We start from the raw sequence: 20653 nt of genomic DNA on the forward strand, positions 1-20653 counted from the left end.
GCTCGTGGAGATAAGCCTCATATTTTATATTCCATGTGAGTGCATCTGAGTGTGTTATGTGCAAGACCCCCCGGCTCTATCAATATTACACCATCCTGTTCTATGTTCCTTATATTTGCATGTACTGCCTTGGAATGTGAGAGCAATCTATACCATCAAGACCAGACCATAAGGGTTTTCCTATCAGGCTCTTTTTGCTTGATGTAAGGTGAGCTGCTGGGACCACAAGAGGTGTGTGTGTGGAGATTTTTAAGGTGACGGCCTATCCTTTCTTCACCAGAGTTGGCTGTGGGGTCTCCCTTCGTTGAATATCTGTCCTCATTTTTCAACCATCAGACTTACCAGACTTTTGGAGACCTGGGGTTTCTTTCGTTTCTTGGACTTTTTTTTTTTTGCATATGTGTATCTTTTATATTTACTGAGTTATTGTTCAATTTTTTTGCTATCTATAGTTATTACCACGGCATACCCACGTATTCACTGTCACATGTGTATCTCCTCCCCCCCTTTCCCCCTTCCCCTCCCCTTTCACACATTTGCAATATATTATTGATAGTGTGTCTTCACAGCGCAGACATCTTTCACTTGTTCCATTATCACTTTGTCTATCAAGGTAGACCTTCCTAGGTTTTGCAGCAGTGCCCCCTTCACTCGAACCCCCCCCCCACCCTCCCCCCTTTGTATTCACAGACAGCGCAGGAGTTTCACCTTTCACACTTTTGTATCACACAGTGCTGCTCCGGGACTCCTTTGCTCTAGCCTGTCCCTCTGGTGCAGCGCTGTGTGGAGGGGCGGGGCTCAATGGAGATGGGAGCATTGAGAGGAGCAGCTGACCTCCATGGAGCGGGTGGATGGCGCATGGCCTGGCCCCGGCAGGTAGATGGTGCTGGCTTGGTCTCGGTGGGGACACTGTGGAGCAGGTAGACAACTGCAGCCAGCAACCCTGCTGGGAGGCCAGAGTCCAGTCTGTTTCGGAAGTTTCGAATGGATCACGATAGTGAGCTATCACTTCTTCCATTCTCATTAATCGACAAACCCCAGCAACACATTCTGAAATGATGAAGGTCCTGGTGCTATTCCAATGCCTAGGTAATAAAGCTCTTGTTGCGGTAAGAAAGAAGAATAGTGTTTTTGGTTTGTTTTTTCCTAAATATTTCTTTTTACTATGATTACACCTAGTACAAAGAACCAGTACAAGAAGTAAGTAATGATAAGTTACATATTTAGTATTTTGAATACGTAACAGTGCATTGCATTCTCTATTGCACTGCCAGCATTGTTACCATTTTAGATCCAGTTTACCCCAGCTTATGTCTAAACCTCAGTGTGACACCAAAGTGACCCAGCTAGTTACTGTTACTTATATGTCACCTCCCCACTCATATTACAGTAATCTTTTGTCTCAGCAGAATGACAGGACATGCAGTAAATAGTCATGTTTCAAACACACGAAGGTCTAAGTGTGAATGTAATAACCACTTGTGAAGGGCGCAAATGGGTAATCCTCCCTATTTAAGTCTTATTACTTTTTCATAGGCTGGGCTGCTAAGCAACACGGTGAGCATTTGTCAACAACGAGGAAATTAAATCCTGTTTTAGCAGGGGGGGAATCATTCTTAACAATGTTAAAGAAGCAGATATGCTCTTGAATGCCTCTAAAAGATGTGTTAATTAAAGAAGAACAGGCAAACCACAAGATTCAGTAACAAAATAAGCCATACAATCATTGCTTACCTGAATCTCCATTATTGCCAATGGATAGTGTGCCAGAAAACTTAATTATTCCACATCAGTTTCCAGCCTTCAATAATTCAAAAGGTTTGTTTGAAACATTAACCACTTCAGCCCGAGCCTCTTTTTTACACTTTAAACTTATTTTTTTTTACTCTAAAATTGCTTAGAACCCCCAAACATTATGGGCCAGATTCAGAAAGAAGTTACGCCGCGTAACTTCTAGGATGCTCCGATGTTTTTTTCTGTATTCAGAAAACAAGATATGCCGGAATTTTGCTAAGATCCGACTGGCGTAAGCCTCTTACGCCGTCGTATCTTAGTTGTATATTTACGCTGGCCGCTAGGTGGCGCTTCCGTAGATTTACGTGAGGAATATGCAAATTAGGTAGATACGCCGATTCACAAACGTACGTACGCCCGGCGCATTTTTTTATGTCGTTTACGTAAGACGATTTGCGGCGTAATTTGGAGCATGCGCACTGGGATTCTTTCACGGACGGCGCATGCGCCGTTCGTAAGAAATGTCAAATACGTGGAGTCACGATTAGTTAGCATAGAACACGCCCCCAACCAGCCTCTTTTGAATTAGGCGGGCTTACGCCGCCCGATATACGCTACGCCGCCGTAACTAAAGGCGCAACTTCTTTGTGAATACAGTACTCGCCTTTCTAAGTTACGGCGACGTAGCGTTTCTGAGATACGCTACGCCCGCCTAAAGATAGGCGCCTGTACGTGAATCTGGCCCCATATATTTTTTTAACGCCCTAGAGAATAAAATGGAGGTCGATGCAATATTTTCTGTCACACCGTATTTGCGCAGCGCATTTTTTTTTGAAAAGAATACACTTTTTTTAATTAAAAAATAAGACAACAGTAAAGTTAGCCCATTTTTTTTTATATTGTAAAAGACAATGTTACACCGAGTAAATTGATACCCAACCCAACATCATGCTTCAAAATTGCTCCTGTTTTTTTTGCTAGAAAATTACTTAGAACCCCCAAACATTGTATATTTTTTTTCTAACATTCCAGAGAATAAAATGGCGGTCGATGCAATACTTTCTGTCACACCGTATTTGCGCAGCCTTCTTACAAGCGCACTTTTTTTGGAAAGAATACACTTTTTTGGGGGGATTTTCATAGTACAATCATATAGGGTACAACAACCCCAGAGCAGTTGTAAATATGTATTATAACAAAGCAATGTGATATAAACAGAAGTGATGACTTATACCAGTAACAATAATAATAATAATAATAATACCCTCAGAAGCAGAAGCATGGTACGAATATTAAAGACTGGTTATCTCATATAGTGGCCTAGCCATAGCCATAGCCATTATAGCTACGGGAGTTATTAGCTGTAAGTATAGGAGAGTCACAGAAGTCAAAGAGCTCCAGGAATCTGTGGTCGTTCTATGGTGGTTGAAAGGTAGAGGGGTCGGATAGACCGGAGACCTTGAGGTTGCCCAGCGAGTTGGTGAAATCCCTTTTCAAATACCAGTCGGTATAACGAAATGGTTGCATGACTTCTTGTAGGACTTTCTGGGTTAAAGTGGCATCAATATAATTACACCATCTCGTGAAAAAGCGTAAGGTAGAGCGAAAGTTTAGCGTAATCGTGTCCAGCCTCTCCAAGTAGAAGAGCGATAGCATAGAATACACTTTTTTAAATAAAAAAAATAAGACAAGACAAGATAAGTAAAGTTAGCCCATTTAGTTTTATATTGTGAAAGATAATGTTACGCCAAGTAAATTGTTATCCAACATGTCATGCTTCAAAATTCAAAGGCTCTTGGAATGGCCACAAACTTTTACCCTTAAAAACTTCCTAATATTTTTTTTTTTATTTCTACAGGTTGCCAGTTTTGAGTTACAGAGGAGGTCTAGGCCTAGAATTATTGCTCTAGCTCAAACGATCGCGGATGGGGTGCTTTTCATTTTTTAGTTTGACACTGTTTTTAAAAATAAATACATTTGGGGTCACTTTTATTCCTATTACAAGGAATGTAAACATCCCTTGTAATAGAAAAAAAGCATGACAGGTCCTCTTAAATATGAGATCTGGGGTCAAAAAGACCTCATATTTACACTAAAATGCAATAAAAAAAAAATTCTCCTTTAAGAGCTGTGGGCAGAATTGCAGATTGACGTCGCCTCCACCCTCCCATGCCATGGAGCCAAGCAGGGGTCATCTTCCCCTCAGTCGGCAGCCAGGCATCCACGGCAGAGGACGCGATCGTCTCTGCCGCTACTAGTAAGCTGCGGAGACGACCGGAGCTCGGCGGGAGGGGTGTGGACACCTCTCCCGCAGCCAATAAAAAGTGATGTTGTGGTGAATCCAGACCACTTTTATGAGAAATGCACAGTGTTCCTGAAAATACCGGGGTTATGGCAGCTAGCTGCTGCTATAACCCTGGTATTTAGGGTCAAAGTACTGACGTATGGGTACGTCGTTTTGCGCGAAGTGGTTAAGGGCTCAATTACACTTGCTTCGGCTTCAACACACATTACGGCTAGTTTACACTTGCTTCAAAACAAGGCTTCAGACACCCTTCGTTAAAGCTCTCTGAACGCTAGTCAAAGCCCCTGTCACTAAATAAAATGGTTATCTTTACTTTGATTTGCTTTGCTTCGGCTTCGCTTCAAAATGATACCCCATGCAGCTTTAGTGGAGATATTTATTGGTGTCTCTGGGCCAGATTCACGTACAGCGGGCGCAGCGTAACGTAACCGGTTTACGTTACACCGCCGCAATTTTTCCGATTTAGTGCCCGATCCACAAAGCACTTACCTGGAAATTTGCGGCGGTGTATCGTAAACAGGTCCGGCGCAAGGCGGTCCAATTCAAATGGGGCGGGTACCATTTAAATTAGGCGCGCTCCCGCGCCGGACATACTGCGCATGCTCCCGTCGCAAATTTCCCGACGTGCTTTGCGTGAAATTACGACTCGCCGACGTTTTGTGAATCGCGACGTGAAAAAAGATTTACGCCGGGAAAAATAAAAGATTTAAAAAAAATTCAAAAGCGACGCGGGAAAGACAGGCATACTTTAACATGGTGGAGTACTTTTACACCATGTTAAAGGTGCACTATCTTTGCGACGGAAATCTAACACTTGCAACGCCGTAACGACGGGAAAAATCTTTGTGGATCGCCGTAACTCCTAATTTGCATACCCGACGCTGGTTTACGACGCAAACTCCCCCCAGCGGCGGCCGCGGTACTACATCCTAAGATCCGACAGTGTAAAACAATTACACCTGTCGGATCTTATGGATATCTATGCGTAACTGATTCTATGAATCAGTCGCATAGATAGAAACAGAGATACGACGGAGTATCAGGAGATACGCCGTCGTATCTCTTTGGTGAATCTGGCCCTTTGATGCCATTAAAATGATTTCCCTTCACTTCCTGTCCCTCTGACAGCTTGTGACAGCAGGACAAGAAATCGGAGGGGCGGGAAGTTACATACAATAACAATGACCTGATAGCAGTTCTAGTTTACTGCACTGTCTGTGCCCCCATTTAAGGGATTTCAGGACAGAAACTGTAGGGAAAATCCATAATGGGAACATAGAGCATAAACAAAATCAGACAAAAAAAAGGATGTCCTGAAGCCCAGAATTAAACCCCATTGAAAATCTGTGGAATGACTTCAGTCTGCAAATGGTCACCATGAAATTGAAATGAAGTTTATCAGTTTTGCAAAGAAGAGTGGGCAAATAATGGAAAGTATAGATGTGGAAAGTTAGTAGAGACAGATCCCAACAGACTAAAGGCTGTAATTAAAGCAAAATGTGATTGAACAAAATACTGACACAATGGGGTGATCCCTTTTCCAGCTCCTGTTTTTTTCTGACATGTTGGTGTTAGATCTTTCACTTGGATGTTATAAATTGCACTAATAAATATAGATGAATAAAACTGTGTCAGTCTTCATTTCAGGCTGAAAAGCAACAAAATGTGCTGCAGAACTTAATTAAAAAGTGCATCTCCACTTAACCCCTTGACCCCCAGAAAATGTACCCCCCTTCATGACCAGCCCATGTTTGCGATAAAGCACTGGATTATTTTAACTGACAGTTGCACAGTCAAGCAACGCTGTACCCAAATAACATTTGTATATTTTTTCCCACCAATATAGCTTTATTTTGGTGGTATTTAAACACCACAGCGGTTTTTATTTTTTGCGCTATAAACAAAAAAAGGCCGACAATTTAAAAAAAAATAATATATATATTTTTTACTTTCTGCTATAAAACATATCCAATATTAAAAAAAAAATAGCCTCCAAACTATGGATTATATACTGGAATTTGTATATTTTTTTTATACTAGTAATGGTGGCGATCAGCGATTTATAGCGGGATTGCAAATTTTATCCTAATACGTGAGGAGTGTGTCTGCTGTGTTTATCTTTTATAATTTGGAGATTAACTATATGGTAAGCTGTCATGTCTGACCAGGGGCAAATCCAGAGCCTAGTTTTGGGAGGGGCACTTGCGTCACTTGTGACTTGTGTCACTTGACTTGTGTCACTTGCCATGTCACTTGCCTGCCACAAGTTGGATTGTCACTTGCCATGTCACTTGCTTGCCACAAGATTGAATTGTCACTTGCCATGTCACTGTCCTGCCACAAGGTGCAGATTGTCACTTGCCGCGTCACTTGCCTGCTTCAAGTTGCGGATTGTCACTTGCCACGTCACCTGCCACAAGTTGCGGATTGCCACTTGCCATGTCACTTGCCTGCCACAAGATGTGGACTGCCACTTGCCATGTCACTTGCCTGCCAAAAGATGCGAATTGTCACTTACAATGTCACTTGCCTACCACAAGATGCGAATTGTCACTTACAATGTCACTTGCCTGCCACAAGATGCGAATTGTCACTTACAATGTCACTTGCCTGCCACAAGATGCGGATTGTCACTTGCCTGCCACAAGATGTCACTTGCCCGCCACAAGATGTGGATTGTCACTTGCCTGCCACAAGGTGCGGATTGTCATTAGCTGTGTCCCAGAGTGAAGGCAGGCAGCAGAGAGAAGATGCAATCTCTCTGCTGCCCGCAGCTGCATAGTGAGGGTGGAATTGCGGTGATGCAGGGCAGGCGATGAGAGATGATGTCATCTCTCTGCTCACATGCTCGCCCGCTCATTGTCCTGCCTGCCCACTCCGCTCACACGTTGGCACGCTCACTGTCCTGCCTTCCCACTCACCCATCGGCCCGCTTACTGGCATGACTACCAGCTCCACTCACCCGTACATGTGTACCTACTACCAGGCTTTATTCTCCCCATAAGGGCCAAAGACAGCAAGATAGATGTGGAAGAAGTTGTAACACCTCTTCAGCCTGTCCAAAATCGAAATAAACACCTAATAAAAAAATTGCCTTGATTTTTTTCTCTATGTCAGTGCATCCCTGGGGCCAGATGCGGCCCTTTGCTTGCCTTTATCCTGCCCTTGGGGCATTATTCCTCTTAGGCCCCGTACACACGGTCGAACATGTCCGCTGAAACTGGTCCGCGGACCAGTTTCCGCGGACATGTCCGACCGTGTGTACGGCCTAGCGGACAGGTTTCCAGCGGACAAAAGTTTCTTAGCAAGCTAAGAAACTTGTCCGCTGGAAACATGTCCGTCGGACATGTCCGGTGGTTAGTTCACCTAATCGGACATGTCCGTTGGTTATGACGTGTAACCAGCGTCCCGAAATCCCGCGCATGCGTCAAATTGATTCGACGCATGCATGGAAGCATTGCACTTCCGTGTTTGAGAACGTCGGTGTCTTCTACGTCACCGCGTTCTCTGTCCGCGGGGATTTTGGTCTGATGATGTGTACACACATCAGACCAAAAGCTCCCAGCAGACATGTCCGATAAAAACGGTCCGCGGACCGTTTTCATCGGACATGTCTCCTCGTGTGTACGGGGCCTTACCGACACAAGACACTATTCCAGCCACTTACACCTACCATGGGGCATAACTCCTCCCACTGATACCAATGATTTGGCATTATGCTTCCTACTGACACAAATGATGGGACATTCTTCCTTATTTTTCCCACTGACACATATTGGCCATTATTTCTCCCACTGCCACCAACGTCTGCCCCCCCCCCTAAAGTCTAAAGCACTGTAAACTGGCCCTTTGTTTAAATAGTTTGGAGACCCCTGCTCTACGTAATAAATGTGCCACAACTGTATGAACGTATTTCTTGATTCAAAACTCTGTTGGTGAATCAAATCTGACTTCTAATAAATAGCTACCGTTCAGAATCAGGGATCAGGTATAGAAATGTACATTATAAGCAACTATATTATTAGACTTCCAGCAAAGTCATCAAAACAAACTCAGATTCACATGAGTCAGTGCAAGATATATATAATAACTAACAGTCTTATGTTACGTAGTATAGACACAGATGTAAAATGATCTCAATAACATTGCGTATAATTTATCAGAAATGGGAGGGCGAGGAGGATTTTTACCATAAAAACCTGTCCTAACCTATTAATAGTCCCAACTTTTAAAAATGGAAGCAGGGGCACATTAAGCTCCTCTTTCCATCCACTAAGCTCTATTCATAATGTAAGCATTTGTAAACTGAACATGGCCCATCCCTTCATGGTCTTTCTAGTCAGCATAATCCTCGTAAAATGGGAACGGCTGGAGGTATGTCTACTTTTCATTTTTCAAGAGCTTGGTGAAAAAGAAAACTTAAACTTGATTGGTAAATTGCAACAAAGGGAATTTGGGACTTTTAAAGAAACAGTGGGCTGAATGGGGACAAAGTAATGAAACAAGCCATAGATGAAATGTTCATGTATTGAGAAAGTAGAATATTTGGTAGAAACAAGATACAAATAACTTGTACAAAAGTACAGAACATACATTTCATACATTTCATACATAATACAATAATTGATTACCACTTGATTACCACTTTGACATACTATGTAAGTAACCAGAATTGACTTACTACCTCTTTTTTGGTGGATCCAATTTTAATACCTTGATCACTAATCAAATCTGTATTCCAGATATCCCACTACATCCGCCCCTGATGAGTGTTTTTCATATACACGAAACGCCGCGTCGGGCTTACAAATATGTAGCTATACGCGTTTATGGGACCCATTCTGATCAACCAGTACTTCTATGATTTTATACTTCACCTATTGCGTGGTTATGCCCAACCTCTATGTGGCTATATATGTTGTCATGGACTGTTATTTATTTAATGTATTTTATATCAATTATTGTATTATGTATGAAATGTATGTTCTGTACTTTTGTACAAGTTATTTGTTTCTACCAAATATTCTACTTTCTCAATACATGAACATTTCATCTATGGCTTGTTTCATTACTTTGTCCCCATTCAGCCCACTGTTTCATTTAAAGTCCCAAATTCCCTTTGTTGCAATTTTCCGCATACGGGATGGAGATATAGTATGGATGTAATCTCATATAAAGTCCAAGACACAAGGATGGAGATACATCACAGACGTATTCTCATTTAAAGTCCCAAACACCTTCGGGTGGTCCCCCCCTTTTTTCTTAAATTTGATTGGTGGTGTAGACAACAAAGGTATTTCCTGCAAATTTCATCAATCAATCCCAGAATATTACGGCATTTATAATATTCATTTGCTTTGTATTTCTGTTTAATGTGAAGGTTATTTGTTTTGTATTGATCTTTTATTTCAAAAACCTTCTGTGATAAAAAAAAGCACACACTTAACAGCCAATAACCGGTATATTTATGTGTTCATTTAAAACGCATTAAGAACATAATGCTTTCTTAACCGGTTAAGCCCCGGACCAATATGCTGCTAAATGCCCAAAGGCGTTTTTACAATTCAGCACTGCGTCGTTTTAACAGACAATTGCGCGGTCGTGTGACGTGGGTCCCAAACAAAATTGGTGTCCTTTTTTCCCCACAAATAGAACTTTCTTTTGGTGGTATTTGATCACCTCTGCGGTTTTTATTTTTTGCGCTATAAACAAAAATAGAGCGACAATTTTGAAAAAAATTCAATATTTTTTACTTTTTGCTGTAATAAATATCCCCCAAAAACATATATAAAAAAAAAAAATTCCTTAGTTTAGGCCGATACGTATTCTTCTACCTATTTTTGGTAAAAAAAATTGCAATAAGCGTTTATCGATTGGTTTGCGCAAAATTTATAGCGTTTACAAAATAGGGGATAGTTTTATTATTATTATTTTTTTTACTACTAATGGCGGCGATCAGCGATTTTTTTTCGTGACTGCGACATTATGGCGGACACTTTTGACACATTTTTGGGACCATTGTCATTTTCACAGCAAAAAATGCATTTAAATTGCATTGTTTATTGTGAAAATGACAGTTGCAGTTTGGGAGTTAACCACTAAGGGGGCGTTGTAGGAGTTAGGGTTCACCTAGTGTGTGTTTACAACTGTAGGGGGGGGGTGGCTGTAGGTTACATAGTTACATAGTTAGTCAGGTTGAAAAAAGACACAAGTCCATCCAGTTCAACCACAAAAACAAAATAAAAAAACACAGTAAAATCCTATACACCCAACTCCATACCCACAGTTGATCCAGAGGAAGGCAAAAAACCCCAGCGGAGCATGATCCAATTTGCTACAGCAGGGGAAAAAATTCCTTCCTGATCCCCCGAGAGGCAATCGGATTTACCCTGGATCAACTATACCTACAAATCTTAGTACTCAGTTATATTCTGTACATTTAGGAAAGAATCCAGACCTTTCTTAAAGCAATCTACTGAGCTGGCCAGAACCACCTCTGGAGGGAGTCTGTTCCACATTTTCACAGCTCTTACTGTGAAAAAACCTTTCCGTATTTGGAGGTGAAATCTCTTTTCCTCTAGATGTAAAGAGTGCCCCCTTGTCCTCAGTGATGACCGTAAAGTGAATAACTCAACACCAAGTTCACTGTATGGACCTCTTATATATTTGTACATGTTGATCATATCCCCCCTTATTCTCCTCTTCTCAAGAGTGAATAAATTTAGTTCCTCTAATCTTTCCTCATAGCTGAGCTCCTCCATGCCTCTTATCAGTTTGGTTGCTCTTCTCTGCACTTTCTCCAGTTCTCCTATATCCTTTTTGAGAACTGGTGCCCAAAACTGAACTGCATATTCCAGATGAGGTCTTAGTAATGATTTGTACAGGGGCAAAATTATATCTCTGTCTCTGGAGTCCATACCTCTCTTAATACAAGAAAGGACTTTGCTCGCTTTGGAAACCGCAGCTTGACATTGCATGCCATTATTGAGCTTATGATCAACTAAAACCCCCAGATCCTTCTCCACTACAGATCCCCCCAGTTGTACTCCCCCTAGTATGTATGATGCATGCATATTCTTAGCCCCCAAGTGCATAACTTTACATTTATCTACATTAAACCTCATCTGCCACTTAGTCGCCCAATCAGACAGAGCATTGAGGTCGGCTTGTAAATTGGAGACATCCTGTAAGGACGTTATTCCACTGCATAGCTTGGTGTCATCTGCAAAGACAGAAATGTTACTTTTGATCCAATATCATTTATAAATATATTGAAAAGTAAGGGTCCCAGCACTGAACCTTGGGGTACACCACTCATAACATTGGACCATTCAGAGTAAGAATCATTAACCACGACTCTCTGAAGACATCATCGATCGAGTCTCCCTATAAAAGGGATCACTCGATCGATGCAGCCGCCACAGTGAAGCACGGGGAAGCCGTGTTTACACACGGCTCTCCCCGTTCTTCAGCTGCAGGGAGCGATCGCGACGAGGCGGCTATTAACGAATAGCCGCGCCGTTGTCCCGGATCGCTCCCCGCGGGGATCCGAGCGCCGCATGTAGCAGGGGGGGGTCCCGATCGGACCCCCGACCCGTGGAAAGGCGGGGACGTCCCCGCCTTTCCACGGGTCGGGGGTACGCCCATATGCCTGTATGTGCCATTCTGTGGACGTACATATACATGCGGCAGTCGTCAAGTGGTTAAAGCTGAACCTCAGGATAAGCAAATATAATCAAAATAGGTCATGGGTGTTCTTCCTTGAATCCTGGTGTTCTCCAGATCTGTGCAGTAATCTAGTGTGAAACTTTGTCTCTGTGTAGAAGCTTCTTGTAATAAAGACCAGTCACTGCTGACCTCACTCCTTGTGAAGGGTGACTGGTCCTGTCTCCGCCCCCTCCTGTAGTTTTCTGCAGGCAGTCTGTAGTGGGTGGAGCATGCTGGGTCCCTCCCACAGCTCTTCTCTGCACAAGCAACACAGTGATGATGTTACTACTTTTATGTACTACTTACTTTGGGTTTGCCAAGGCATTTGGTGTACACACAGTGGATTTATATACTTTGTGGCTATCGAGGAATAGATTTAAATAAAGTATTTGCACCTGGAGTACAGCTTTAAAGTATATACAAAGCTTTTTAGTTTTAAGTAGAATAGTAAAGGATGAAGTCATGTGTTTTTTGCCTTTTGTGTCCCTTTGGTGAGATTTACCTCCACCACAAGGGTCTCCATTAGAAGACCTCCACTCTATTTCTTCTTTTTTTTTCTGGTAATAATGGTCACTAGGACAAATAGAGAGGACTCAGTTCATACTGTTGTAAACATTGTTCTGTTTGTAGGCAGCGTATTCATTTTAATAGGCTGCTCTACTCACAATGGTTGGTTTAATACTTTTTAAGCACTTACAGCACCAGGTTCTATTTACCATCAATTGTCTCTTTACAGAGCATGAAAAGGGGAAAGAAAATATGAGAGCGAAGACTGCAGGTGGACGTCTATCTGTAGACATAGCTACCACACAAGCTTACAGTGTTAATGAGGTGAGTTATGGTAGTAATACTTACATTGCTGGTCCAAGACATCGTGCTGCCTGGGTCCAAGAATGAAATGCTGCCGCCCCCCAAAAAAGAAAATCACGCCCACATTCATTATTTTATATCATGATAACACATGCTGCCTCGGCTGAGGACCAGTTTAAATCACTGTGTACATATTGCACAATGCTTTTATAGGATAGGATGCTTTTGCATTGTTTTTTTCTCTTTCAGGTGTTGATGAGTTGGTGCGTCTTCCTTGGCTAAGGAGAGATAGTGATCTAGCCAGATAACAACAACATGTGTACATTGTTACAACTGTATATAATAGATAGATAGTCAGGGAGCAAGGCTATTGCCTTACTGTTGTAGCGCCTATGTACTTTAGAGTACTGGTGCTAGCTAAATTTAAGGGTAGATCAGAGTGTAGTTAGTAGCAAAATGCGGTCTCTGTCTCAGCTTGGCTGTGCTCTGAGCCTATTCTGCTGTACTGGGGTGTTCTTCCAGCCCCGGTGCTGCAGGCAGCAGCAGTGGAGTCAAGTTTTGGGTGCTCCTTCCCAGCAGCCAATCACGGGGGTTTGTCCTCACTGTGCATGCTGGGGAGGGGTATTTATGGGGCAGACGCCATTGGTTCCGTGTTTTCTTCATCCAGTGTGGCACCCACCTTTAGGGTGGCCACATCACAGCACCCTAGCGTTATAGCTTACCTGGCCGGGGCATGCGTGCCACGCAGTGTTCCTGATTCCGGGGCCATGCTGACCCGGAGCATCTGAACAGCGGCGGGGACCCAGTGAGTGACTGGGTTCCCATTTCGATGATCCCAAGCTGTACTGCTGTTCGGTGGGGAGTCTGTCTGAGGAGTGCCATTGAGAGGCTGGCGTTCCAAAAGGGCCTGGACAAACCACCGGGGATCGAGGCAGCCGGACACCGAGGGATTGATCACCTGTCAGTCGGTACCTGGGCGACAAGTTGAAGGAGATCCAGACATAGCTCAATTAAGAAGGCATATCTCCAAGGATTCAACCCAGAGGGGACCTGTGGCAGAGATATCTTTCTGAGGCTCATTGAGAGGGGTCTGTGGCAGAGACTTTCTCCCAAGTTCAAGTTCACCAAGGAGGGTCTGTGGCAGAGAATTTATCCTACAATTGTCCGAGTGATACTCCGGCTGCCAGGTCAGTGAGAGAGGCCTGTCCGGGTACACATTCCGGCGGGAGTGGTGCAAAGAAGTGTTACGTTTGGGAGCAGGACTGTTTCCTATCATCACGCCTGAATCTGCTATTCTCCCGTCTTCTTCAGCTTTACTTTCTTCACCACAAGTTTACTGTTTTTACCCGGCTGGGTAATAAAGGGCACAGCAAAGAGCACCTGTCTGGACATTCCTTTACTTCTACTACATGCATTACGCATCATTCACCCCTAGAGGAGCCACGAGGTAACACGCTGCCCAAAAATCCAGCAGCTCCACTGGGGGTAATGCTACACTGTCTTGAAATGTAAATAATTATTTTTGATATCTAAATCTCATACGTGACTAACTATTTTATGTTGATGAAAATGTTTATTCATGTGGTACGCCACATATACTTGTTATCGTGTTATACTGCTCAAAGGAATGAATGTGGCCACGGTGTAAATGTGTAGTATGAAGAGGAGCTGACTAGGACCTTGTCAGAGAAAAGATAGCTGGATCAGAGACTAAGGGCTAGATTCAGAAAGCCCGCCGTAAGTTTGTGCCCGCCGCTGTAACTTAGTGAGGCTGGGGCTGGATTCACAAAGAACCTGTGCCCTAAGTTACGGCGGCGTAGCTTAAATCTGTCGGCGTAAGCGCGCAGAATTCAAATTGAGAAGAGGTGGGCGTGTTTTATGTAAATAAAACATGACCCCACGTAAATGACGTCTCTAACGAACGGCGCATTCGCCGTCCGTGAACGTATCCCAGTGCGCAAATAGTCAATGCTTTCGACGTGAACGTAATTTACGCAAAGCCCTATTCGCGAACGACTTACGCAAACGACGCAAAATTTGACGCTGTCCCGACGTCCATACTTAACATTGGCTATGCCACATATAGCAGGAGCAACGTTACGCCGGAAAAAGCCTTACGCAAACGACGTAAAAAAATCTGCCAGGCGCACATACGTTTCTGAATCGGCGTATCCAGCTCATTTGCATATTCTACGCTGAAATCGACGGAAGCGCCACCTAGCGGCCAGCGTAAATATGCAACTAAGATACGACGGCGTAAGAGACTTACGCCAGTCAGATCTTAGCCTAATTTCGGCGTATCTTGCTTTCTGAATACAGAAAGAAGATACGCCGGCGCAGCTTTGAATTTACGCAGCATATCAATAGATACGCCGACGTAAATTCTTGCTGAATCTAGCCCAATGTTGGTATCCTAGGTTGGCTGCAATCAATAGAGTGGAGAGTTCTATTAACCACTTGCTTACTGGACACTTAAACCCCCCTCCTGCCCAAACCAACTTTCAGTGGTAGGTAACACTGATAGTCAGCACTGCTAGGTGGCACTGATGAGGCACTGATTGGCACCACAGGTGGGTTATGATAGGTGGCACTTGTGGGCATTGATAGGTGGAACTGGCAGGGGGTACTCATAGGCACAGATGAGGCAGATGTGCGTCCATCCTCTTCGGGACCGATGTCCCTTGCACATTCGCCGGCGATCTGCTTTTTTTTCTCCTCACGCTGTCAGCGCGAGGAGAAAAAAAAACGATTACCAAGCTTTTGTTTACATCACGTGATCAGCTGTCATTGGCTGACAGCTGATTACGTGGTAAGGGGATGGGATCGGCCACTTACTCGGATCTGTGATCACCCGAGCCTCAGTGACTCAGTGATCACAGCGCGCGCCACGTGTGCCCGGGGAGAACGCAAAGGGGAAGACGTCTATTGACAGCCTCCTGGCAATTGGGTCCATGCTGTGGCCGTCATTCGGCTATAGCGCAGACGCCTAGTTGGTAAATGACAAATCTACTAAAGGTGAAGTTGTCCTTTAAATTACAGAGTCCAATACCTATATAACTATTTTCTTTACTAATGGCAAAATCTCATTCCTCTTTGGTGCCTCTTTGGCCTTTGCGCCATTCTTGAGATAAATTACCACTTGGTAGATCTTCAGTTCCTATTGACCTTATATACACTTGGAAGATGAATACTTCAGAAAATGTGTAATGGCCACTGTTGTAAGCTGCAATTATTACAAAAATATAAATTATCATCTTTTTTCTTGAATTAAGTAGGTGTCCTCAGTAGACATAATGTGACCTCAGTATTTCAATTGAGTTTCACATGCACATATAAAATAGATTAAGGCATGTCTTTTGAAGCTAAACAATTTTTCTAACCTTTTAATAATTTAGGTGCTCACCTTTGAACTGTTCACACAGTCTTAGTAGTGACAAGCTCATTAGCATTTCTATATATATATATATATATATATATATATATATATATATATATATATACTTAAAGTGGTTTTAAAGCCCTGGTGTTTTTTTAGCTTAATGCATTCCCTACATTAAAGTGTTTGTTAGCCCAACATTTCATATTCCTGATATGTACCTGCTGTACCATGTAATTATATGAGGAAAGTATCCTGTTCCCTTTGTATTGCTTACTTTGTGTGCAATCTGTGATGATCCTGCCAGTCTCTCTGCTTTACAATTAAAAACTCACCACACTAAGCAGGAGAACACACTTTGGTCAGTCCTCTAGCTCTGCTGTGAACTCAACCTGTTCTCCTCCAATGATCAGCCTTGTCCTGCCCCCCCCCCCCCCGGTGCCCCCATAGCAAGCTGTTTGCTGTGGGGGCACTCGATGGGAGGGAGGGGCAGGAGCAACAAAGAGGGACCTGAGAAGAGGAGGATCTGGTCTGCTCCGAGAAAAACCACTGTACAGAGGTGGGAAGTATAACATGTTTGTTATTTTTAAACAAAAAAAGTTAGACTTTAGTATCACAAAAGGGGATTAGCCATACCTCTCTTTTAAATATTTTGCACAGAAATTATTGGTGTTTTCCAAATAATGTACAAGTGTAATGTCAAAAAGTCAAATTAGATGCAAAAAGAGCAAAACAGAATATTAATTAAAGAAGAAAGGCCTAACAAATAATAGGACATACCAAGATGAAAAAAAAAATACATTTAGCAGCAATATAAAGTGATAGAAATTATATTTTGTGTGCCTTGTTGATTGAAGTTGGTGTGCAGGTAATCTTCTCTATCGTCATAAACATGGATCATTTAATTGTAAATTTGTATTTATTTATTTTTTATATTTTCGTTCACAGATCATTTCCATAATTAAGGAGAAGCTAACTAATTCTCATACTTATATTTACCAAATGTTTCGGAACAATGATCCCAAGGGACAAGGGACGATATCCAGGTAACAAAGGATAACAATTTCTCTTCTTCGTCAAAACAAATATATTTTTAATCAAAGTGATCTTTTTTTTTTTTAAATTTACCTTTTTAATTTCTGTAGAATACAAACAATAATGTAAACCACCTAACATACCTAAATATTACATTTACTATGCTTTTTTAGTAAAATGTATAGAATTCAATAATGCCCAAAATGTGAAAGGCACCTATAATGCACTCCACATATAAAACACGTAAAACATGCTAATTATTCAGATAAGATGTCTACAGCAAAGAAGATATCCCTGAATAACAACAGATGGAAAAATGTTTTCCCTCATTTAAATGAGCTGCTCCGGTGGCCACGGTACTTGTAACTTTTTTTTTCCATAGATGCTTTAAAATCATCTTGAAACACACTGTAAAAAGTTCATTTAAAGTGACCCTGTCACTAAGTGGCAGATTAACCTGTAAAGGAAGACGAAGAACGCTTATACTTCCAGTGTGTGCCAAGGGAAATCTTTATTCTTTTCATTAGTTGGCATGATCAAACACTAGTACAGTGTGAAACGCGTCAGCTTTACTGGTGTGCTGTGACTTGTAGTGCTGTTTTGGATTTTGGATTTTACAATAAAGGCAATTTTTATTCGGAGTGCGGCTGTCCAGAAGAATTCTTTCTTTTGTTTTACCGGCATGGCAGCACTGGTATCCAACCACTGCTCTGTCTGTGGTTTCTCCTGGCTAAACCCTATGGGCCAGATTCTCAAAGAGATACGACGGTGTATCTCCTGATACACCGTCGTATATCTGAGTTAGGCGGTCGTATCTATGCGCCTGATTCATAGATATGCCTAACTTAACTGCAATTTAAAAATGGCCGCTGGGGGCGTTCTCGCTGATTTACGCCGAGAATATGTAAATCAGCGAGATACGACAATTCACGAATGTACGCGGGCCCGACGCAGTGTTTTTAGGACGTTTACGTAAGGGTTTTCCCGGCGCATAGTTACCACTGCTCCTATGGGGCGCAGCCAATGTTAAGTATGGCCGTCGTTCCTGCGTCAAATGTTTTTTTTTACGTCGTTTGCGTACGTCGATTCACAAAACCGCTCGTCGCAAGTTACGCTCACGCCGAAACCAATGATGTTCTAGCGACGTCATTGGGAGCAATGCACGCCCGGAAAATTCACGGACGGCGCATGCGCATTTAAATCGGCGCGGGGACACGCCTGATTTAAATACTACACTACCCCTAGCCGCGGAATTTGAATTCCGCCGGGGGATTTATGATCCGCCGCCGCAAGTTTGGAGGTAAGTGTTTTGTGAATTACCCACTTGCCTCTAAAACTTGCGGCGGCGGATCTTAAATCAGATAGATTACGCGGATCTAAAGATCCGCTGATCTATCTGAATCTGGCCCTATATCACTATAGTGTTCTGTACTGATTTTGGGATCCAGAGGAACCACACAGCGCTCTAACATACCCAGAAGTTTCAGATATTGCATCCCCTGATACATGATGTGCTTTTTTGCCAACCCTACACCATTACTGTGTCAATATTGCCCACAGGAAAGGCAAGTATTCCTCTTCATCTTTTACATGGATATTTTACTGTAAATTGTGGGGTATCTTCCTTTACTAAAAATGGAGATTGCAAAATATGGTGCAGCTGTGCATGGTAGCCAATCAGCTTCTAACTTCACCTTCTTCAAATAAGATTTGATCATAAAACCTGGAAGCTGATTGGTTTCTATGCAGAGCTGCATCAGATTTTCCACTCTCCAGTTTTACTAAATCAACCCACTTAGTGGATATGAAGTGGCTTGGACAAGCTACAAAACATCTTCAAATGACAAGTCCAGTTGCATGTGACTAACTACTACTAGATATACCAGGGATTTTCAAACTATGGCCGTCCAGTTGTTCAGGAACTACAATTCCCATCATGCCTAGTCATATCTGTGAATGTCAGAGTTTTACAATGCCTCATGAGATGTGTAGTTCCGCAACAGCTGGAGGGCCGTATTTTGAGGATCCCTGAGATATACCATGACCTGTGTAAATGAGAACCTTAACAGACTTATTGTGCTTCTGCCAACCAGGGACACAATGTGGTTTATTTACTAAAGCTGGAAAGTGCAAAATCAGACTCACTTCTGTATAGAAACCATTGAACTTCTAACCCCAGCTTGTTCAATTAAGCTTTAGTAATAAAACCTGGAAGCTCATTGGTTTCTATGCAGAAGCTAGCCTGATTTTGCGCTTTCCAGCTTTAGTAAATAAACCCCATTGTGTACTTAAAAGTGGGGTATGCCTGTATACACTCACCGGACACTTTATTAGGTACAACAGTTGAATTGCTTGATAACACAAATGGCTAATTAGCCAATCACATGGCAGCAACTGGTTTATAAATGTAATACAAAATTGTATAACATTCATTGTATATATGAGATGCATCAACAGAGGTGTCAAACAACTTGGCAGTGATAAAACACAACATTACCAAGCGGCCACATACATATATATTTTCTCAGGCCCCGTACACACGACCAGTTTCCTCGGCAGAATTCAGCTTCCGACCGAGTTTCTGGCTGAATTCTGCCGAGAAACCCGGCCGTGTGTACACTTTCGGCCGAGGAAGCCGACGAGGAGCTCGGCGAGGAAATAGAGAACATGTTCTCTATTTCCTCGTTGTTCTATGGGAGCTCTCTCCCCGCCGAGCTCCTCGGCGGCTTCAGTGCTGAACTGGCCGAGGAACTCGATGTGTTTGGCACGTCGAGTTCCTCGGCCGTGTGTACGGGGCTTCAGAATTGTTGATGTTCAGTAATACATAGGCATCATATAACTCGACACGTTTCATGAGTTGCTGCTCACTTCTTCAGGAGTAGATGTAAATGCAGTGTATATATGGACTGAGCCAATGTCTCAAAAGCCAATATACCAACAGGTGGCAGCAAGGTGTGTCTATCCCGGGAGCTGAAGGGAAGGAACCAGCAAAGACCCACCAGGAAGAAAGGTGGAGGGCAAGCAAACCATAAGAGCCAAAGAGTGGGACCTTCAATATCCCTCAATGTCCAACATGATTTGCAGCATGATCCATGTGTCCTCAGCATGTGAAGTGTGGGGCCATGGCTTCATGCTGCAAATCATGTTGGACATTGAGGGACATCAAAGGTCACACTCTTTGGCTCCCATGTTATGCTTGCCCTCCATCTGTCCCCATGGTGGGCCTTTGCTGGTTCCTTCCCTTCAGCTCCCGGGATAGACACACCTTGCCGACACCTGTTGGTTTATTGTTTTTTGAGACATTGGCTCAGTCCATATATATATATATATATATATATATATATATATATATATACACTACATTTGCATCTACTCCTGAAGAAGCGAGCCGTAGGCATGTGCAAAAGGAAAAAATTAGTTTAGTTTCGTTTCGTTTTAATTAGTTGTTTAATTAATTTCGTTAAGTTAGATTCGTTACATGTGTTAAATTCGTTTTCGGAATTCGTTCGTTTTCGACCGAATTTCAAAAAATCCGGACGAATTCGGAAATATTTCGACCAGATTCGATAATTTGTTCGTTTTTGACCGAATTTAGAAAAATCCGGTCGTATTCGAAAATATTTCGACCGGATTCGATAATATTTCAATCGGATTCGAAAACAAATTCTATTCGAATCGAATTCGAA

The 20653-nt window shown here is 42.7% G+C and overlaps 1 protein-coding gene across 2 annotated transcripts in view; it reads left to right on the forward strand.

Annotated features, from left to right (window-relative positions):
* Positions 1–20653, forward strand: part of LOC120932146 — an 89410-nt gene that overhangs the window by 14503 nt on the left and 54254 nt on the right. For both annotated transcript variants that reach the window (XM_040344323.1, XM_040344324.1), the window contains exons 2-3: positions 12483–12577; positions 16881–16978. In XM_040344323.1, coding sequence (XP_040200257.1) covers positions 12483–12577; positions 16881–16978 — 193 coding nt within the window. The remainder of the gene's footprint in view (positions 1–12482; positions 12578–16880; positions 16979–20653) is intronic.

The sequence above is a fragment of the Rana temporaria genome, chromosome 3 (assembly GCF_905171775.1).
Source record: "Rana temporaria chromosome 3, aRanTem1.1, whole genome shotgun sequence".
NCBI lineage: Eukaryota > Metazoa > Chordata > Amphibia > Anura > Ranidae > Rana > Rana temporaria.